General features: G+C 35.8%; 1 protein-coding gene across 1 annotated transcript in view; it reads left to right on the top strand.

Moving 5' to 3' along the window:
- PCDH17 (protocadherin 17) overlaps positions 1-19,567 on the top strand; it is a gene marked incomplete at its 5' end in the record, with an annotated part of 99,977 nt that extends 80,410 nt beyond the window's left edge. Inside the window, one exon of the mRNA XM_082675593.1 lies at positions 18,789-19,567. Within this exon, the coding sequence (XP_082531719.1) occupies positions 18,789-19,471 (683 nt within the window). The 3' untranslated portion in view covers positions 19,472-19,567. The remainder of the gene's footprint in view (positions 1-18,788) is intronic.
- Between the last annotated feature and the right edge of the window lie 4,331 nt (positions 19,568-23,898).

Raw genomic sequence — 23,898 nt, 5'->3', positions numbered from 1 at the left:
TTTTAATGGTAGTATTGTCTAGCAAATATCTTTGGGCCAGATTAAAAAGGCCCAAAGTAGTCCAGATTATGACTATTTTCATTATGATCATGGAAATGTTAAGCAGCTACTCAAAAATGACTTTCACAGCACAAAGGATCACTTCTTTCTGAGACTGAGCATACATATTTTTAAAGGGAAAAACTCAAACAGAACATGCCTGAATTAGAAAAGACCGTCTCAATGAATTCTCCCTGTGATGTCAATATAGATTTTCTTTTAGATTAGTTTAGATTACAAGTCTGAAAATAAGATAAATTCTCATACACTTATGTTGATTTCCCTGTTGTTATTACTCATGGGAGATGCACTTTACTTTTATCATCTGTTCTTTGCTTTGGGTATGGTTATCAGAGCTCAGAAAGTGCTCTCCAAGATAAGAAAGTATTTAAAACACCACTGTAGACACATTTTGATGTTTATACTGCATTATATATGGGTAGACTTCATATTCTTTTAAAACACCTTTTAATCTTTGCTCTGATTCAAGGATAGCCTTCTCCAATAGTGTTTTGACCCTCGGTTACATTACATAGCAGGGTGATACAGAAGGCCTCACATCCTCTCCTTCTATATATGAGTTTCATGGCCTTTTTTCCCCAATTTCTTCTATACTTGTGTGTGTTTTAATGATTACAAAATACTCTAGAACATGGATATTTAGTATACTGATTTTGCTTAAATTTTCATTCTTGAGATGACCCACTCTTAGAGGGTAAAAAACACCAGCTTCTGATAAAATTACAACACAGTAAAGGTAATAAGGACCAAATAGTTTTTGAGAAGTAATTTTGAAAACAGGTTTATTTAAAATGTCAATTAAAATGTCACTCTCTCGTTTCCTACTATTTATATATTTTTGAACTGTAATAATAGTAGCAACAATATGCTATGGTAGGATTTGTTTTAGTAAGATGAAGGCCAAATTGTTTTTGTTCAAACAGTCTATATTTTATTCTAAAGTAACCTTTGGGACACTATCAATTTTAATAGTTCTCTCAGAAAGGTTTCATTTCACAGGAGGCATTTTTGGTGAAAATACATATTTATTATCATTTTTGTATGTGCGTAGATGCACACTGAGGATATTTAGATTCAGTTTATTTTTTAATTTTTTAACATCTTTATTGGAGTATAATTGCTTTACAAAAGTGTGTTAGTTTCTGCTTTATAGCAAAGTGAATCAGCTATACATATACATGTATACCCCTATCTCCTGCCTTCTTGCGTCTCCCTCCCACCCTCCCTATCCCACCCCTCTAGGTGGTCACAAAGCACCAAGCTGATGTCCCCATGCTATGCAGCTGCTTCCCACTAGCTATCTGTTTTGCATTTGGTAGTGCCAAATGTAAACTCTCTTGCCACTCTCTCACTTTGTCCCAGCTTACCCTTCCCCCTCCCCGTGTCCTCAAGTCCATTCTCTAGGTCTGAGTCTTTATTCCTGTCTTGCCCCTAGGTTCTTCAGAACCAATTTGTTTTTTAAGGTTCCATATATATGTGTTAGCATATGGTATTTGTTTTTCTCTTTCTGACTTACTTCACTCCGTATGACAGGGTCTAAGTCCATCCACCTCACTACAAATAACTCAATTTCATTTCTTTTTATGGCTGACTAATATTCCATTGTATATATGTGTCACATCTTCTTTAACCATTCATCTGTTTATGGACACTAAGGTTGCTTCCATGTCCTGGCTATTGTAAATAGAGCTGAAATAAACATTTTGGTACATGACTTTTTTTGAATTATGGTTTTCCCAGGGAATATGCCCAGTAGTGGGATTGCTGGGTCATATGGTAGTTCTATTTTTAGTTTTTTAAGGAACCTCCATACTGTTCTCCATAGTGGCTGTATCAATTTACATTCCCACCAACAGTGCAAGAGGGTTCGCTTTCCACCACATCCTCTCCAGCATTTATTGTTTGTAGATTTTTTGATGATGGCCATTCTGAATGGTGTGAGATGATACCTCATTGTAGTTTCAATTTGCATTTCTCCAATGGTTAGTAATGTTGAGCATTCTTTCACGTGTTTACTACTGGAAATCTGTATATCATCTTCGGTGAAATGTTTATTTAGGTCTTCTGCCCATTTTTGGATTGGGTTGTTTGATTTTTTTTAAATATTGAGCTGCATGCGCTGCTTGTAAATTTTGGAGATTAATCCTTTGTCAGGTGCTTCATTTGAAAATATTTTCTCCCATTCTGAGGGTTGTCTTTTCATCTTGTTTAGGTTTTCCTTTGCTGTGAAAAAGCTTTTAAGTTTTATTAGGTCTCTTTTTTTTGTTTGTTTTGTTTTTCTTTCCTTTTCTCTAGGAGGTTGGTCAAAAAGGATCTTGCTGTGATGTATGTCATAGAGTGTTCTGCCTATGTTTTCCTCTAAGAGTTTTGTACAGTCTGGCCTTACATTTAGATCTTTAATCCATTTTGAGTTTATTTTGGTGTATGGTGTTAGGGAGTGTTCTAATTTCATTCTACCTGTAGCTGTCCAGTTTTCCCAGCACCACTTATTGAAGAGGCTGTCTTTTTGCCATTGTATATTCTTGCCTCCTTTATCAAAGATAAGGTGACCATATGTGCATGGGTTTTTACACCCTGTTCCACTGACCTATATTTCTGTTTTTGGGCCAGTTCCATACTGTCTTGATTACTGTAGCTTTGTAGTATAATCTGAAATCCAGGAGCCAAATTCCTCCAGCTCCATTTTTCTTTCTCAAGATTCCTTTGCTTTTTGGGGGGTCTTTTGTGTTTCCATACAAATTGTGAAAATTTTTGTTCTAGTTTATTGAAAAATGCCATTGGTAGTTTGATAGGGATTGCATTGAACCTGTAGATTGCTTTGGGTAATATAGTCATTTTCACAAAGTTGATTCTTCCAATCCAAGAACATGGTATATCTCTCCATCTGTTTGTAGCATCTTTAATTGTATCAGTGTCTTATAGCTTTCTGCATACAGATCTTTTGCCTCCTTAGGTAGGTTTATTACTAGGTATTTTATTCTTTTTGTTGCAATGGTAAATGGGAGTGTTTCTTTAATTTCTCTTTCAGATTTTTCATCATTATTGTATAGGAATGCAAGAGATTTCTGTGCATTAATTTTGTATTCTGCTACTTTATCAAACTCATTGATTAGCTCTAGGAGTTTCCTGGTAGCATCTTTAGGATTCTCTATGTATAATATCATGTCATCTGCAAACAGTGACAGCTTTACTTCTTCTTTTCTGATTTGGATTCCTTTTATTTCTTGTTCTTGTCTGATTGCTGTGGCTAAAACTTCCAAAACTATGTTGAAAAATAATGGTGAGAGTGGACAACCTTGTCTTGTACCTGATCTTAGAGAAATGGTTTCAGTTTTTCACCATTGAGAACGATGTTGGCTGTGGTTTTGTCATATATTGCCTTTATTATGTTAAGGTAAGTTCCCTCTATGCCTTCTTTCTGGAGGGTTTTTATCATAAATGGGTGTTGAATTTTGTTGAAACCTTTTTCTTCATCTATTGAGATGATCATATGTTTTTTCTCCTTCAATTTGTTAATATGGTTTATCACATTGATTGATTTGCGTATATTGAAGAATCCTTGCATTCCTGGAATAAACCCCACTTGACCATGATGTATGATCCTTTTAATGTGCTGTTGGATTCTGTTTGCTAGTATTTTGTTGAGGATTTTTGCTTCTATGTTCATCAGTGATATTGGCCTGTAGTTTTCTTTCTTTTTAACATCTTTGTCTGGTTTTCGTATCAGGGTGGTGTTGGCCTCGTAGAATAAGTTTGGGAGTGTTCCTCCCTCTGTTATATTTTGGAAGAGTTTGAGAAGGATAGGTGTTAGCTTTTCTCTTAATCTTTGATAGAATTTGGCTGTGAAGCCATCTGGTCCTGTGCTTTTGTTCGTTGGAAGATTTTTAATAAGAGTCTTAATTAAAGTGCCTGTAATTGGTCTGCTTATATTTTCTGTTTCTTCCTGGTTCAGTCTCAGACACTTGTGCTTTTCTAAGAATTTGTCCATTTCTTCCAGGTTGTCCATTTTATTGACATATTGTTGATTTTAGTAGTCTCTCACAATCCTTTTTATTTCTGCAGTGTCAGTTTTTACTTCTTTTTCATTTCTAATTCTATTGATTTGAGTATTCTGCCTATTTTTCTTAATGAGTCTGGCTAATGATTTATCAATTCTGTTTATCTTCTGTTGGTGTGTTTAATATTGTCCCAGAGGTCTCTAAAGCTGTCCTCAATTATTTTCATTCTTTTTTCTTTATTCTTCTCTGTGGTAGTTATTTCCACTATTTTATCTTCCAGGTACTTATCTGTTCTTCTGCCTCAGTTATTCTGCTATTGATTCCTTCTAGAGAATTTTTCATTTCATTTATTGTGTTGTGCATCATTGTTTGTTTGCTCTTTAGTTATTCTAGGTCTTTGTGAAATGTTTCTTGTATTTTCTGCATTCTAGTTCCATGATTTTGAATCATCTTTACTATCATTACTCTGAATTTTTTTTCAGGTAGACTGCCTATTTCCTCTTCATTTGTTTAGTCTGGTGGGTTTTTCCTTTTCTCCTTTGTCTGCTGTGTGTTTCTCTGTCTTCTCATTTTGCTTAACTTATTGTGTTTGTGGTCTCCTTTTCACAGACTGCAGGTTCGTATTTCCCATTGTTTTTGGTGCCTGCCCCCAGTGGCTAAGGTTGGTTCAGTGGCTTGTGTAGGCTTCCTGGTGGAGGGGACTGTGCCTGTGTTCTCATGGATGAGGCTGGATCTTGTCTTTCTGGTGGGCAGGACGACAACTGGTTTTGTATTTTGGGGCACCTGTGACCTTATTATGATATTAGGGGGCCTCTCTGCTAATGGATGGGGTTGTGTTCCTGTCTTGCTAGTTGTTTGGCATAGGGTGTCCAGCACTGTAGCTTGTTGATCATTCAGTGGAGCTGGGTCTTAGCGTTTAGATTGAGATCTCTGAGAGAGCTTTCACCATTTGATATTACATGGAACCGGGAGGTTTCTGGTGGATCAATGTCCTGAACTCAGCTCTCCCCCCTCAGAGTCACAGGCCTGACACCAAGACCCTGTCAGTCACACATCTCAGAAGAAAGTGGAGAAAGAAAGAAAGAAAGACAGAAATCATAATATAAAGTTTTTAAAGTAAGACATTTAAAAAATTTATTAAATATAAAAAAAATAAAAAATAATAAATAAAGGAAAAAAGAAAGAAGTGAGCAGCCAAACCAACAAAACAAATCCACCAATGCTAACATGTGTTAAAAACTATAGTAAGAAAAATAAAATAAAACGGACAGGCAGAACCCTAAGACAAATGGTGAAAGCAAAGCTATACAGACAAAATCACACAAAGAAGCAAACACATACACACTCAGAAAAAGAGAAAAAGGGGAAAAAATATATATCTATACATTAAAAGAAAGGAAGAGAGCAACCAAATCAATAAACAAATCTACCAATCATAATAAACTCTAAATACTAAACTAAGATAAACATAAGACCAGAAACAAATTAGATATAGAAAGCAAACCCCAAGTCTACAGTTGCTCCCACAGCCCACAGCCTCAATTTTGGGATGATTTGTTGTCTATTCAGGTATTCCAGAGATGCTGGGCACATCAAGTTGATTGTGGAGATTTAATCCACTGCTCCTGAGGCTGCTGGGAGAAATTTCCCTTTCTTTTCTTTGGTCACACAGCTCCTGGGGTTCAGCTTTGTATTTGGTCCCTCCTCTTCATGTATGTCACTTGAGGGTATCTTTTCTTCACTCAGACACAATGGGGTTAAAGGAGCAGCTGATTAGGTGGCTCTGGCTCAATCAGGCAGGAGGGAGGGAGGGGTATGTAATGTGGTGTGAGCCTGCGGAGGCAGAAGCAGGCATGATATTTCAACCACCTGAGGCAGTCCATGTGTTCTCCTGGGGAAGTTGTCCCCAGATCACGGCACCCTGGCAGTGGTGGGATACACATGCTCCCAGGAGGGTAGTTGTGGATAGTGTCCTATGCTTGCACACAGTCTTCCTGGTGGCTGCAGTAGCAGCCTTAGCATTTCATGTCCATCTCTGGTGTCCACGCTGATAGCTGCAGCTTGTGACAGTCTCTGGAGCTCATTTAGGTGGTGCTCTGAATCCCCTCTCCTTGGACACCCCCAAACAATGGTCTCTTGCCTCTTAGGCGGTTCCAGACATTTTCTCAGACTCCCTCCCGGCTAGCTGTGGCACACTAGCCCGCTTCAGGCTGGGTTCATGCAACCAACCCCAGTCTTCTCCTTGGGATCTGACCTCTGAAGCCTGAGCCTCAGCCCCCAGCCCCCACCCGGCCTGGAGGGTGGGTAGACAAGGATCTCAGGCTGGTGAGTGCTGGTCGGCACTGATCCTCTGTTCGGGAATTTCTCTGCTTTGTTCTCTGCACCCCTGTTGCTGTGCTCTCCTCCATGTCTCGGAAGCTTCCTGCCCCCTGTCCCCCACTCCCCCCTCCCCACACCTCTGTCTCCGTCAGTGAAGGGGCTCCCTAGTGTGTGGAAACTTTTCCTCCTTCATAGCTCCCTCCCCAAGGTGCAGGTCCCATCCCTATTTTTTTGTTTTGTTTTGTTTGTTTGTTTGTTTTGTGGTACACGGGCCTCCCACTGTTCTGGCCTCTCCCGTTGCAGAGCACAGGCTCCGGATGCGCAGGCTCAGCGGCCATGGCTCACGGGCCCAGCCGCTCCACGGCATGTGGAATCTTCCCAGACTGGGGCACGAACTTGTGTCCCCTGCATTGGCAGGCGGACTCTCAACCACTGTGCCACCAGGGAAGCCCCCATCCCTATTCTTTTGTCTCTGTTTTTCCTTTTTCCTTTTGCCCTACCCAGGTACTTGGGGAGTTGCCTTTTGGGAAGTCTTGGGTCTTCTGCCAGCATTCAGCAGTTGTTCTATAGGAGTTGTTCCACATGTAGATGTATTTCTGACGTATTTGTGGGGAGGAAGGTGATCTCCACGTCTTACTCCTCCACCATCTTGAAGGTCTCCCTCCAACACTGGTCATTTTGGGGATCACTGTTGTCAGCTGGCTTTGGGAGAGGGGAAAGGGAGTGTCAGAACTACATCTCTACCATTTACTTTCAGTCTCAAAGTAACTGAACATGGTGGGCTGTTTGCTTAACAGTATATTGGTCCCTCTATATTTCTACCTCCCCTCCATGAATCATGTGGATAAATTTGTAAAACACTAAGCAGACCTTGGGGGAACAAGAATATTGCTTGAGACTCAGCTCCCACCCTCATCTATACTCTAGTACAATAATCCAGGTCATTTTCTAAGTGAATAAATGCAGAATATACCTACAGCCTTTCTAACTCTCCTTGGCATGCCCTTGTTTTTTTTTGCACAGAGAAGTCTTCAAAGAGATCTCCTTCTAGAATACTAGATCAGAAGGGGTGCCAACGTCCTCCATTAAATATCCTCTACTCTTCTCCATCTCCCAATCTTTGGTCCCTAAGGATGAGATTGGAACAGTATAGTCACACTTAACTCCATCCTTAATGCCCCACAACACTTGGGCTACAAGCTTCATATTTCATTAAGCAATGACTTTCAAACATTTTCTAATTGATGTCGATATATGGTAAACCAGAACGTGTGTGTGTGTGTATGCACGTGTGTTATCAAATTGAAACAAAGTTTTTATAAGCAATCTTGCCTTTACTCTCTATTTTTCTACCTTTGTCTATTTCACTTAAAAAAATTTAGTTACAACCAGAAAATTGATTTCAAGATCAATTGATGAGTCTCTACCATGGTTTAGAAAGTCACACCATCCTACTACCATAGAGCAAGAAGGTTCATAGTTTAGCTCTAATTAGAACAAACTCTACTATATAATAGACCAGCAGATTTAGATCTTGGTTTGTATATGAGGTTTAAGGAAATTTTTTAAAATCATTCTTAAAAAATCCTCAATCCTGGCTTTCACAGACATTATCTTGCTAAAAGAGGGAATATAAAAGTATTAAGATCCAGCTTGAGACTCAAAATATCTATCCCAAGTCAGTGGTCTACAAACTTTTTCTTAAAGGTCCAGATGGTAAATACTTTAGGCTTTGTAGGCCATACAATCTCTTTTGTAGCTATTCACTTCTGCCCTTGTATCATGAACATAGCCATAGACAATATGTAAAAAAATGACTGACTGTGGCCCCATATTCTAATAAAACTGCATTTAACAAAATAGGTGGTAATTTGCCTATTATTGTTCTAAATAAAAGTATCTTATTTTTTTCTCTCATAACAGTATATTCTCCAGGAGTTGTTGCACATGTAGATGTATTTCTGATGTATTTGTGGGGAGGAAATTGATCCTCACATCTTACTCCTCCACCATCTTGAAGGTCTCTCCTCAGTTTATTTTTAAATTATTGTAATATAAGTAATTTTTGTAAGAATTATTTATGGAAAAGTATAGTTTCACATATTTTTCCCACAGCTTTAAATCTTGAAAGAAAACATCTTTTGTTTTACTTATTTCTTTTAAAAAATTACATTTTTAAAAATACTCATCTGAGCAAGGCACCCATCTGTTCTTTTGGAACCATGTCCATCTAATTTAAGGTAACTTAATTGAAACTTTAGATCTATCTCTAGAGTAGAGTTCTATGAATTTAATGAATAGACTTTGGAGACCATAATATCATTAAAATATTATAATATTAAAATCTTTTTAAAAAATCCATCTTCTGGGACTCCCAAATCCTGTTGGCAAGCATTGATTACTAAATAATAAGTAAGAGAGGATTAGTTGCATCTGAATTAACTCTTGTTTTCTGAGAATGCCAGAAATGATACTGATTCCATTTACTTGTATCTAGCAATTGAAAAAAAAAAAAAAAGGCGCTAGAAACAAGGTGAACAGTAGGATTTAAACTAGTAAATAGAAATACATCCCAACAGAAACCAGATAGCAGGCAGGAGAGAAAAACTAATAAGACGATCTTGCTTCCTTTTTACAAAGAGTTCAGCTTAATAGGCATGTTTTCATTGACCTTCCTTAATAATTACCACTTAGCTAGGAGAATGACTTGAATTTTAGGTGTATTCATCCATGTCATCAAAAATGGTGTCATTATGAGAGATGGGGTTAACTTACACAGGCGATAAAAGCATAAGGAAAACATCTCCTCCATAGTAGTATATTTAAATAGTTTTGGGTCTGAAACTCACAGTATTGTTTAAGTCGCTAGAATTTTAAATTTGCCCTTGTAAACCAAACAGTTTTTACTAACTACTGCATGCCAGAGCACTGCATATAAATCAGGCTTTTTTGGAAGCATATAAATCAGGCTTTTTTGGAAGCTGCATTAACCCTTTCAAGAATCTAAAATTACAAGGACTTATTAATTAATTCATATGTTGATGGTAGCTGTCAGATAAAGCATAAAATACAGAGGCAACTACCTTAAAACAAAAGAGAGAAACTGGCACATTTGACCCAACAATGCAGTAGAATCAAAAAAAAAAAAGGCCAAAAGGAGAAACCTAGGAGACATAAAAGAAATTTAATAGATGCTGAGGTGTAGGTTTTTTAGAATACTCACTGTTTACATAATTTAAAATTATAAAGAGATGATTACTTAAACATAGATTTTAATTTCAATAAAAGTGTCTCTGGTTTAAAAAATTCCCTTAAGGGGAAAATATTCTGACCTCCATGTTTCAGTGGATATATGTCAAGTAGGATTTATTTATTTTATTGAAAATGGTACCCTCAATAATAAATAGAGAGCTTCAGAATTTTATATAAATATGGTATTTAACAGATAGATCTGATGTTACTTTAAATACTGTGTATCTCATAGCGAAAGAGAGCTATTATGTATAACTTTGTTTAGGTCCTGGGATCATTCTGAAAACTGACGAGACACTCTCATAAATGAATTGAGTACTTTGTAAGGGGTAGTCATTCTTATTATAGCTTACCAATAGTATTTGATACCTTTTAAATTTCATCTTCCTTTATATCAATGGTAGCATTCTGTTCAAATTCAGAAGTGTGACTATTGAGTGTATTCTCAAGGAATAGAGCATGTAAGAATATACTAGGACCTCAGAGTCTTGATCCTCCAGGGGCATAAGGAACTTGATGAGGCAAACAGATTAAAAAATAAGAGTCAGGGAGCAACACTAGAGTATATAATGCAATTGGAAAATTGTGGCATAGTCTTTGTCCAAAATAGAAATGAGTATTTTGGAGAATATTTTCATTATTTTTTTTTTCTTCTTGAGATCCAGAATAAATTTTGAAAGGTTTCTGAGATTCAACATCTACTACCTTATTTGTGGCCATGTTCCTTGCCTTGTAGGAATGTTTATTACTTCTCTTCTAGATACATATAATGATCTTCTTTCTTCCAGACCTTCCCTCTTCTGGCCTTCTAGAATCCTTTAAGCTTTCTGATATGTGATCATATGCAATCTTATGGTTGGTTAATAATAATAGCAAATTTGAGAAAGCAGGAAGGGAGATAAAGTAGATGTAGAAAGAAAAAAATAGTTTTCTAATGCAGAACTATAAAATTCAGGATTTATATTGTTAATATACAATATCAGTTGAATCAACATACATTAAGTCTTTCTTTAGTTTAGGAGAAGTGGGGTGAGATGCAAGCAGAATGGGGTAGGACTGGAGTTGGAATGATGGTGCCAGAGCTATGACAGGTTCTTTGTGCTCTGTTGGAGATAATCCTGGTCGGAGCCCAAACGCTAGATACCTGTACCAGAAGTAATGCTGATTTGAATACTACTTGCTCTGTGACCAAGCAGATTTTTAGGCTATAAATGTTGTTCAGTACTGCTCAGTCAAGCTCCTAAGTATTTCAAGAATCTTCTGAGATGTACAATAAATTGCTCAAATACCTATATTAGTGTTCCATTACCCGTTAAAATAAATTCGGTCTTTTATTCAGAGCTTTTCCATTTTTTTTACATTCTAGCCAGTTTTTCCCTTGTTACTTTGTTTTTAGGCACTGCAATATACATCTTTTGACCTACAAATATGCTCTCTTATCACCCTGTGAAACGCACATTTCTGTGTGGTAATCACTTCACTTTCTAATCTCTTTACCTAGATCACCCTATCCCTGCTCTCCACTGTCTGTTGAAACCCTGATCATCTCTTGAATTGCAAATCAAGCACCACTTCTTCTAAAAAGCCTTTCACCGTATTACAATCTACACTTTCTCTGTTTTTCTGTTGTTTGACATTCATGTAACATAGTTCAAAATGTAACGAATCATGAATTATTTCTCTTATGGTGGTTTCAAATCAAGTTTCTAGTTTCTAATGAAATTGTAAACTCCTTGGTAAAGAGATACAGCCTTCCAGACTGGAGAATTTTAGAGGTGGGTAAACGTGGGTTCATTTACCACAAACCTTTACTTGAGACAACACCTGTTCCACAACATTCTTTCGAAGATGCCTTTGCTTGAAAACTTCCAATTCACAAAGTTGATGTTTAGTTCATTCTTACCTTATGAATGATTGAGTATAATTCCTTTAACTGCTGGATTACACACATCTACTACTTCCAATGAATTTGAGCTGTCTTTACTCTGGTGGGGCATTTGAGTTATATTGTTTTTCTTTGATAGGTTATGTCAGAGTCCTTTTCTCAAAAAAACAAAAATATAAACAAAAACAAAAACTTGTTCCATTTAGTATAGAATTGAGTTGCAGAGCCAGTTCTCCTGAGCGTAACTGTTAAGAAAGAGATGGCCCTATTTATCTGTGCCTTCACTTCTAAGCATCTGCTACTACCCCAGGGGATGGCTGCACCTACAGTATGGGACTGGGGAAGGGTGGCAGCTAAATTTTGAATGTTAATTTCAGGACACTGTGCCACAGGACACAATTATATTTGTGCCATACGTTCTCAATACGTGGTTTAGATTCTCATTTTTTTTTTCGGGTGCTTCCGTATCAGATTTCCTTATATCCTTTTGCTTTCATTCCTTAACATATGTTTCCCTTTAATTTCATTTTTCTTCATCTCAGAGCATTATCTGTGGTTGTCAGTATTTATGCCAGAAAATTCACTCTGGTAGACCTATTATTATGTCCAAAGGGTCACAAACACTTGAAACCATCCCCGAAGGTGTGCAGGTGCATTGAATAGTAAGTGCAAATGCTCCCAGCACTCCAAATACCCAGCTGCAGTTGGATTCAGTTGAATGTGATACAGGACAGTGGTTTCTGGTGTCTGAATGAAGTTGTGGCGATACATTCAGAAGTGTTGTGTGATGTAATTGCACGCCAGAGGATTGGTACTTCTAAGCTGCCACGGTTTGACTATTAGATAGCATTATTATAACCTCCTCTTCAAAATGTGCTCTCTGCCTATCAAAAGCAGATAGAATGGTATTTCACAACTGAGGTAAATTCTGGAAGCCAGATCAGCAGTACATACACCTAAAAATATATACATTTCTCTCATAGTATTTTTATTCCATGAACTATGTTTCTAAATTATTATTTCTTATGACCAATTATTAGGAAATATTTTAAGTTCCTGGAGTCCAGTACCCAGTGTTTTATCATTATATCACTGCCAACACGTGAACAAGCATGCTCATGAAATGAGCATATTGTAACAAGATACGTGATCTTACATTAAAAAATAAAAGAAGCAAAAACATATCCCACATCTGTGTATTTGTTTATCAGTTATTTGATTAGTAGAACAGCCTAGATCACTGTGCACAAGTGAGAAACATGGGAAATACAAGGCAATAGATGAAAGATCACTTGGCTAAATAAAGTGATTGTACTCTGATGCAACATTTTCCCTTACCCTTCTCTTTTCTTCCCTGAATAAGGGATACACCAAGGTTATTAAAAATTGTGCTAAAATTAAGCCTGGAAGTCATGTGAATACTAGCAGAAGAAATAGCATGTGATAAAATTATAATATTAGGATACTTGTTTCTTTTTATTCCCCGACACAGAGAAAGACATTTTGAGACAACTTTCCAATGCTGTCTCTAGAAGTAATATTGAAAGTGAAATTTTTACCCCCTCATAGTCAGATAGTGTGAAATCAGAAGGTTTAATTTTAACTAATATGCTAGTAAATGAGACATAGAAATCAAAAATGGAAATAATTTGAATGAATATAGATTGTTAAAGTGCCATTTATATGGAATGACTCACCCTATCATCATAACAAGTGTAAGGGGTTTATAGGATGGTAAAGGGAAGTAAGTGAATAATCATTAACATTGCCAAAAAAAGAGAGAACTGTATGTGGTAGAAAACTGTCAGTTTGCAGGATATTATGAATTATGTCAATTTACTGAAGAAACATTTTATTAAAGGTTTGTTGGACTGTATTCTGATGAGATTTCTATTTTAGTATTGGTGTTTTTTCTCTGATATGTTAGAATATATTTGGATTAGTTGTAATTTGCTGTGCTCATAGAGAAGTGTGTGTACATGTGTAAAATTGTGTGTGTGTGTTTGTGTGCACTGAAGAAAGAAAAAGGCAGTGAAGCAAGCTGTGGTTACAACATTAAAAACTTTCAGTAGAAAACTGGTGTACACGAACTGTCAGTCTAAGGTCCTGGCTTGCCATTGTTTACTGGTAGATAATCTGTGATGGGCGTCAACTTTAAGTTTTGTAGAGTTAATCTCCAGAACATTTGGGCCAGCCATAAATATAGATGGGTGCCAGCTCTCTGCTTTCCCAGACAGCTAATTAGGTGTTATGAAAGCTTACACTGGTGAAAGAAGGTAAAGTAGAAATACAAAAGAAAAGTGAGAACAAATAAAAAATGAACTTCATTTATAGAGCTCTCAACTTGGAAACAACTCCAATTTTAAGGTGCTGTTAGAAACAGGAGCAACCACCACACTAACAGAAGAGCACTATTCCTATTTAAAGCTATTTACAGAGCTGAAATAAAACCATTTTGTTGACAGTCGTAAAGCACAGAAAACTCTCAAATAGCCTTCTCCACAACCACAACAATTTAGAACTTCCTCACTGATGTTCTGATTAATGGATTTTGGTTTTCAGATTTCTACGACCCAGACGTTTATTTCTTCATTATAAAAATTAAATCAGATGCATATCTGAAACTCTTATTCTAGAAATAATAAGTATGTTTTCAGATGTACAGATATGTGGACTCTGGAGGAAACAGGCAATGAAACTAAGGGGAGGAAATCCTTTTATGTTTTCTAATATTTCCCTAAGTGTTAACAAATTAGTTGCTAAGTATCTCTCTTTGGGTTATGTGGTATAATGCTTTGAAGACGGGGAAAATAAGCTTATCTTTTGATTTGTGATAAATTCCTTCCTGAGAGTGAGACAGATTGTAGTAAAGAGATAGATTTACTCTAAAGAAATTTCATGACGTGGCTCCTTGAACTGTGTTTCTTCTGCAGTGAACAGTTCTGAGTCACAACACGCAAGGGTTTTCTCCTGACTTTTCCCAAAATAACTATGTTCAATAGAGGCCCCTTAATCTTTGTTAATCTTTGATGGTTTAAATAGTGTTTTGACTTCAAATTTTAATCTTCTACATTGTAATTATTGGCACCTCTTACCCATCTTGAAATGGCTGTGTACTCTTCATGATGTAGTGACATTACAAGGTTAAAATCACATTGTGGACATTAAGTTCTGGTAACCTTTGTGGAAGACCACTAAAATACAATAATTTGGGAACAGATAATTTAATGTTTTACCTAAATATTTTCTTCCTCATATATATGTAACTTTCACAATGCCTGTTCCTTTGAAGGTATATTTTGGCAAAAAATGTTTGCTTGCCTAATATCTTTAAGTTATTAAACAGTTTAATCTAGGTTAAAAAAAAGAGAGAGAGCTTTCAGATTTGTTGGCTAATATGAATTTGCAGATTTCATACATCTTTATGTCTAAATCAACTTGAATTATATAAAATTCTAAAATCAGTAGTCAAGTTGTTTAACCAGTCAGAGGTTTCACACTCATAGTTGAAGGGCATAGGGAAAGATTAAAAGGTTGTTTACTGGTGATTTTAAATAAAAAGATTTATACATACATGTAAATTATATACAAGGTTTTATATTTATAAATATATTTATATATATGTTTTATATATCTCTGTTATCCTTTATATTACAAATATATAACTTTCCTGTGTGTTTTATTCATTCATCTGTATTTCTCTTATGGTAGTTACTGATTTTTAATTTTCAGGAATGCATTGGACATGCATTTAAGTTTTCAAATTTTGTTTGGACTATTTCCTGGAGAAAGCTCAATTTTATTACACATGCAAATAAAGATCTATACGTGTGTGTGTGTGTGTGTGTGTGTGTGTGTATGTGTGTGCATGTATAGTTTATGGTGGCAGCTGAACTGCAAGTACTTACAGTAATTTAAGTGATTATATCTTTTGAAAAAGATCATATAAATTAAGATGCAAAATTGAACTAATTAAGATGACTGTGTTTATATCCCTCCCCTTGGGAGCTTTTATAATAGTCAGAAGTGACTATAGTAGTATAGAAAATGATTCTTAATGTTAAACAAGTATTTAAATTTCTGATTGTCACATGATCCTTCAGGGAATTTTACACTTAAAAGATTAGACACTGTAAACTTTCTCTATATACAGAACTGCCCAGATTTCTAGCTGTCGGACTTCAGAGTTGTTTTCACTTTGCAATATAAATATGCTTATCTCTCAGTTTCTCTCATCTATATATCATTTGGATTATCCCATCTTTCTTGGCAAGGGGTGCATTCTGTGAAAGGGTTATTAATATTATACTAAGGAAAGGACAAAAATGAGGGTAAATAATTTCTTTGTAATCCCAGATTGGTCCAGAAGAAAAAATGAATCTTGGATCAAGCGTCTCTAAATTTGTTTTCTGTCCAGGATCCCTAAATTTGTTTTTTGATACAAATATGTAATCTATGCAAATAGTGGCTGTCTGTATAATTTGCTTCTTTTTCATTTTTATAGTTCATAATTCAACATATCTGTTTCGGGATTCGTTTTCCCTAAGGTACAGAAAGAAGCTATTATCTACCTTTATAGTCCTAGGGCTTGAGAAAATCCTCCACACTATTATTCTTTATTATACACACTTAGTTTATTGAGTGGATTTTTAAAAATATAATAGAAGGTGCGCATAGCAGAAATCCTCCCAATACGACTCCCCTTCCTTTAAGCCCCTCCTCCCTCCATCCTTCCCTCTCTCCTCTCACTTTGGTTTCCTTCTCGCCTCTCTTTTTCTTTCATTTTTTCCATTTTGTCTACTTTTTTGGTCTAGCTAGTAATTCATTATGTACTACCTATGTCTCTTTTATGTGTCTACCTAGTCATCTATTTATTTATGTCACTTCAGAAATAATTCTACTCTCTCAAAAATTCTTATTTGACCCTTGGCAGTTATAGTTCATTTTATGTTCTTAGTTTCTGCAGCTTGTACAGAAGGGTCCATTTGATTTTCTTCACTGTCTGTGAAATGCTGCTGTCAAAATTACAGTCTAATGACAAGGTGAACAGCATATAATGTGTCATAATCAATACTCAAAATTTGCTCCCTAGGATGTGACATGAAGTCAAGTAAAAAAAAGCTGCAGAGTTTCAGTAGTGAAGTGCAAACAATAATTTTATGTTGATGGTTTCAAATTCAAGGTCAATTTACACTTTTATAAATCTGCATTATTCTGTCCTGTTCACTCTATTCTTAAATTCATATTGAATTCATTCAAAGCTGGGCTATCAAAATTGCTGAAATTGAGACCAGTCAATATTGAAAAATAAAATTATGTTAGTGTCTTTCAAAGAGAGTGTATGAGTTGTAAATGAAGTTTTTAAAAATCACAAATCTAAAAGATACAAAAATATTAGCAAGTGAAATAGATAGTAAAGTTTTCTACTGTATTTTTGAAGGATAAGATTAGTTGAATGAAATGATATGTATTTTTTTTTTCTAACACTTACTGACACAGGCATAATATTGAAGATTCACTTTCAGAATAGGTAATGAAAACAGATACCTGATATTAAACTTTTCTGATATCCTGTTGTTTAAATTCTGCTCTACTTTAAATCTGCACAGGGAGGCTTCTAGAAAATTTTAAATGCCTAGATTTTTTTGCTTCTGTTTGTGTCCATCTGTCTGACAACCTTTCAAATCATAGATAGTATTTGAGTCTGTGTGTAGATAGTTCAGTTTGAGACTACATTTCAGCATTCTTGCCTGCATTACATAATAAACTTAACATATTTTATTCACTCTTAGGTAAATATATGTTTAAAAGTAAGACAAAATTAAAATAGAGACAAGCCACGTAGATACTTCTTTTTAACATTTCAAGTGTGAATAATGATACATGCTATGAAATACCACAGAATTTTTGTTCTGTCAAAACACCATTTTGATTATTTTCTAAAAGAGTTTAGTTTCATAGGAAATTATTTTATCCTAAAACCTTTTGAGATAATTAAGGTGTGGTTTATTTTTTTTCTTTTTGTATAAGGAATTTTTTGTGTGTTTTAAGTACAGACTCAGATTTTGTATATGACTTTGAAAAGTAACTGTATAAATTTATCAGCACTATTAAATTTGCTGCTTTTTCCCTTGCACACAGGACACTATACATTATGGAGATCCTCTCGCATCAATTAAATGGCAATCCCAAGTGTTCCCAAATGAGTAGGGAATTCTATTCCCATCACATAGAGTTAAACTGTAAATATCCTCTCCTGAAAAAAAGGTCCCTAATTTAAAAAGGATCATTAAACATAAGGAAAATAATGATTTGTAGATGAAAGAGACAACTGGGAAGATATAGTTCAAAGTTATCTTTTAAAATATTGAGTTCATGGACATATGCAGCTGTTGTCATAATGAAGGAATTTTCTTTCATATTTTCTTGTTCAGCATCTTTGAAATAGTGATCGTTAAACAGTACTTTATTTAGATTATCTACATGCTTATCACAAAAGAGAGAAGCAAAAATTCTCACAGAAATCATTATCATTTAGAATTGAAATCATGATTTGTCATTCATTCTGAACTATATCTGTTTACAAAATACATTTTCACCTACTTACACCAAAAACAAAAAGCTGAAGTGAAGAAAACTGATTACATGATCCATACGCAAATCTACAATAGCAATGTGCACTTTTTGACAAGCTTATTCATAACACGTTCAGATAGAAAATTCCATTTGCTACTCTTCAGTAGGAAAAGCAGGCTTTTAAAGGAAAACCTTATTTCATGACTGTCACCAAAATAACAATTACAAGCAAAATAGGGATAAAACATAAAAAAAAAATAGCAGCTTAGGACTTTTTATGGAAGTTTGTGATTCAGTTTTTGCACTGTTATTTGATTTCAAAAATTAAACCTGGTAATCCTTTTTGAAGTTCCCTGTTTCCAGGATGGGTTATACAGAACAAAGACTAACTGATATCCCCAGGAGATTAGTTTACAGTGATATTCTACTCTACTGAGAATGATTCTCCAGTGGCCACTTTTACTTCTTCCCAGGCTATGGAAATTTGTTAATACCTAGAGAATAGACTTAAATAAAACCGTTGTCTCAACCAGCAGGTTTATGCAACCATCCTGAAACGTTTTAATTATTGTTTTCTTTTCCTTTTTAATTTAGAGATCAGAGGTCAAGCAAACCCAGGGAGAGCTGATCGCAGCCTTTGTAGAACTGTAAAGGCATCCCTAATGATTGGGTTTGCTGTCCTCTCTTTTGTTTTGCAGAACCAGAAGAGTGTGTTAATTGCACAGATGAATGCCGAGTGCTTGGTCATTCTGACAGGTGTTGGATGCCACAGTTCCCTGCAACCAATCAGGCTGAAAACGCAGATTACCGCACAAATCTCTTTGTACCCACAGTTGAAGCTAATGTTGAGACTGAGACTTACGAAACTGTGAATCCCACTGGGAAAAAGACTTTTTGTACATTTGGAAAAGACAAGCGAGAGCACACGATTCTCATTGCCAATGTGAAACCTTATTTAAAAGCCAAACGTGCCCTGAGCCCTCTCCTCCAAGAGGTCCCCTCAGCATCAAGCAGCCCAACCAAGGCATGCATCGAGCCTTGCACCTCAACGAAAGGCTCCCTGGATGGTTGCGAAGCAAAGCCAGGGGCTCTGGCCGAGGCGAGCAGCCAGTACTTGCCCACTGACAGTCAGTATCTGTCCCCCAGCAAGCAACCGAGAGACCCTCCCTTCCTGGCTTCTGAGCAGATGGCAAGGGTCTTCGCCGATGTGCATTCGAGAGCCAGCCGGGATTCCAGAGAGATGGGCGCTGTCCTGGAGCAGCTTGACCACTCTAACAGAGATCTGGCCAGAGAGCCGGTGGATGCAGAGGAAGTCGTGAGAGAAATCGACAAGCTTCTGCAGGACTGCCGGGGAAATGACCCTGTGGCTGTGAGAAAGTGAAAAAAAAAAAAAAAAAAAGCATTGGCATTTTCTTGTCTCTTCTGTTGATTTAAAAATGACCCCTCCTGGTGAAAACCCCATTTTACAGGGATAAAGAAAGACCGATGCTGCTTTAAGGCTTTTAGTGAACATCTGAAGTGCCCACAAGTATGTTCTTTTCACTGCTGTTTCTTTTTCAGAAATAACAATGGCTTTGTTTTGACCAAACTTATATTAGGACAGAATTAACGATGTTCAAAGAGGAAAGAAAAACAGAGAAGAAAAAAGAGAGAAGAAAAAGGAGGATGAGGAGGCAAGTTACCTTGTGACTATCTGTTAGGAAGGTATGCAGTGTGAGAATGGAAGTTTTTTCTCATTGCTCTAAGACTGTCCTCCGTGATTTATTCTGACGTAACTGTTTACCTATAAACCCCATACAAAGCAGGGTCATAATTTGTGATCTTTGGTAGAATTTCTAGCAGTCACCACAGGCTTCTACTGAAAGTCCTGAAACGACCTTGCAGTAGTCCAAGCTACACCAAACATTAACACATATTTGTGGTAAACATTTCTGTATAAAGTTACCTGCCACGCATAGAAACACAGAAAACATTCCATAACATTAGTCAAAAAAAATTAAAAACTGAGTCATTTGTAAAACACCTCATATCGTATAAAAGTTCAATGTAAAAAGGTATAGTCCATTTTGTCCTGCACACACGTAGACTAATTCACTTCATGAAAGGAGAAGAAAATTTAAAGGTTTAAAATGCCTCTTTAGCATTTTAGTGTCCAACAAATGTATAAATAATGATGGATATGTTTTAAATTTGACCTAGAAATGTTCTGAAAAATAGTTACCATTGAGTAATGATATTCAGAGACAATTAACATGAATGATATGTTTTATTCATTTGTGGACACTAAAATAGCTCAGGAACGCGAAAACGTCTTAGACATACACAAATCACATGACCATTTAAATGTGCAAATGTAAGAAGATTCAATGTGTTTACATCAAATGACATATTTTTATTGATTTATTGCAGATTCAGTGCATATGAGCCAAATTGTTGAGTGTATAAGAGCTATATTGTGTATTTTATTAAATTAATATATAGTTGTGTTGCAAAAATATTTGGGCTTATATTGTAAATGGCAAGTGTTGCCTTGGTAGCTGTCGAACTCTATGAGTTTTGTTTTTTCCTGCTTCCATTTCCCCATGGAGTGTTGGAAGCAGTGCCTCAGAGCAAAGTCTCTTGTTTAATGTAGAGTCTACCAAGTACTACAGTACATAATCTGTTCAAAATGTGTTTGAGTGAGCTGATGGAGCTAACTGAAAGGTCAAAAAATACATCTGTCAGTCATGGTTATGTACAAGTCCTTCATGGAAGCTTTTATTAAAGTCATGCTAAATTACAAGAATTACATTTGTACCAATACCTGAAACTTCTTCATGTTTTTTCAATAGCATACAGCTGCTGCCTATGTAGATATCATATTGTTGATTGGTTCTCAAAAGTATCTTAAGTGGTTCAAGATGTGTGTCCCCATTATATTTCAAAACCATGCAAAATGCTTTAATGCATGTGTGGTACCACCACTGGTTACTTGCATTGTGTAGTGTTTTACAAGAGGTCTGGGTCTTAACAAAAAGTTTGCCTTTTTTTCCACGCTCTTCTGCCTCTTTTTATTGGTGTCCCTTGAGAACAATACACCGTCTATTCCTTCATTTTCTTGCACCTTTCCTTGTGACATTTAGCGTGTTTCAAACTTACTTCCATATGAGGCTAGGAAACCTCAAATTTCAGGAATTGGGAAAAATAAAATTAGCACTTGCTGAAGTAGCAGTAGATGGGAAAATGCCTTGATTGACATTTTCCTTCAGCGTTTAAAAATTTTTGCATTTTACAGCTTCATGACAAACAGTTTCCAGCCCATACCTTAGAAAATGTGGTGCTGAGTTAAATAAAGGTTGTTTGTGCACGGGAGCAGAAAAATGCATTATTTGCAAACTGGTGGAGAATTCTGTGCCTTCTTTCCTGGCCACCAAGCCAGTGTAGAAACAACATAAATGTCATAAAATCCTTATATTAAAAATAAAAACAAAAGCAAAAACAAACACTGAAGTGAATTCAGCTTTGTAATTTTAAACCTCGAAAAATCCAACTGAAAATATTTCCATCAAATACTGTCAAGATTTTAGACTGTACCTCGTTTGCAAAACTGCTTTGAAAGGGAAGAATGGACAACTCCCATCAGCCTTATTCTCTTGAGAACTGTATTTGGTTCCCAGTAACAGCCTTTCCAAAGCTCTACTCTTGGTTTTTATTATTTGTAAATGTTTAAGTCAGAAAAGAAGGGATCTTGTACATGTGAAACCTAATTGACTCTCTATATTTTGGACAATTTATGTATATGAAATGTGTTGTCTCTATTATATGATGTTATTTTTTGCCAGGAGACTACAGGTTGATTTAGCTTGATAGCTGAAATTTGATGGAAAACTGATTTCCATTTAGTCTTACCAAGTGTTGCCTCTCTCTTACTAGACAGATAGCCAAGTAGTAAAATCTAAGGCAGTATATAAATGAAATCAACAAAGAGAGTAGGAGTTATTTTTAAAATGTTCTTAATGCTGAGTAACCAGTTGTTCAATTTATTATATGTGTCTGAAGACATTAAAACACTATCAGATTTTAAGAATTGGTTGTGCCAATGTGTGAGGGATTACCTTTAGGCTCTCTGTCACCAGTGATTTACTAATGTTAGCTGTTTAACACATTATATGTATTTAGTAGTGATTATTTATTTACAAGTTGGTGGTAATTCAGCAGTCAGGACGCTAAGCTTTTATAGTTGAGTTGAGGGAATCTTGCTTTTATTCATTTGGCTGGCAACTGCCTTTACCACAGACCTCTGGTGCTCAGCTTCCTTGGAAGTCTACGATACCAAAATTACCCCTTTGGGGAGCAACTTGCTCTAAGGGGTGATGCATGATCAAACAGTGATATTTCAAGGTGTTTTTATCACAATTCAGAATGTGAAAAAATTATCTTAATTCACATCTTCCAATTACTAACCCCTCATAAAAATCCCACACATTCAAAAGGAATAATAATATTGAATACTTTGTCTTTTAGGTCCTTAAATAACTGAAGTTAAGCACAGAAAAAGGATTTATAGAAATTTTCATAAGAAAGTTAAAGTTCTAAAAACTGTTTACTGATGAACTAAAAACACAATATCAGTAACAAAACAATTTTTTCATTAAATGTTGATGAAAAATATTTTCATCAAAATTAAAAGTAGTGAGAATCAGTTAGTTATACCTATACCAAAGTGAACATTAAAGAGACATATCATGCAATTTCAAAGAATGCTTTCACATTATTTCTTAACCTGACATACTTATCCTTACTGCAGGCAATATGCAAATATTGGCTCACTACTCCATAAATTAATTGAATTCTGGTTTGGAAAATTGACTTGTTTTGTTTTTCAAAATTAGCTGAGATCTTGTAAAACATGACTTCCTTTTAAAGGATCTAGGTACTGCTCAATTTAAAATATGACACCATAAAAAAAGTCATGTAGTAATAGAGCAGTATGCTTTATTACCACCAGGTTAAAAGCTGTTTGTTGCCTAATGGACTAGAAGTTGCTGAGGTCAACAAGTAGACTGAGGTTTGGCATAATATATGCCCACTCATTACTGCCTAATTATACTCTTTTGACAACACAGAGCATTTATCGGAGCACTAATTCAAATGAGAGTTTTGGCTATCAAGATGTGTTGATTCGAAACATAATTGAATGAGACCTGAATAAAGTCTGACTTTCCTGGCCCCAGTGTTTTGCAGGTTGGCTATTCCCATTTATCAGCCCCATCACTCCATAAGATTCTTAGCTGCACCAAGTGATTGGTGAACAAGAATAACAACAACAAAGCAGCATACATTGTATGGATTTATCTCAACGCTATTGTTTAACGGCTGTGTTTAATGTGACCTATCTGGAAAATGAGGACTCCGAATAAAAAGCTATTACTAATAGTGGTGTTGCCTTCCCTTGAATTCATTAATACACTGCGTACTTCAGGGACCCTGATCATAATTATTTTGGAAAGCAACTGTGGCATCACAACTGTTTGTGCTCTAGTTCTTTATTTGCCAGTAAAATAAACTTTTGGAAAAATTTATTTAACAATATTGTCACTAGGTCCTCAGTGGGAATGGGTTACCTGGCTTTCAGATAGCTTAGATAAGTTGGTTAGTCAGATAATTACCATGGAGTCATAGCCTAATGATACTAGTGGCTTTTCATATTTATGATTAGTTTGAAGATAATTTGGTTCAAGACCCTAAAGGACTTCAGAAAAATAGTTTTTATAAGACCTCTCATAAGCTTACATGACTAATGAAACCACATATTTATAAATGGCATTT

This window comes from Grampus griseus (genome assembly GCF_964374135.1).
Source record: "Grampus griseus genome assembly, chromosome: 18".
NCBI classification, from domain to species: domain Eukaryota; kingdom Metazoa; phylum Chordata; class Mammalia; order Artiodactyla; family Delphinidae; genus Grampus; species Grampus griseus.
This window is presented reverse-complemented; position numbering and strand designations above follow the sequence as displayed.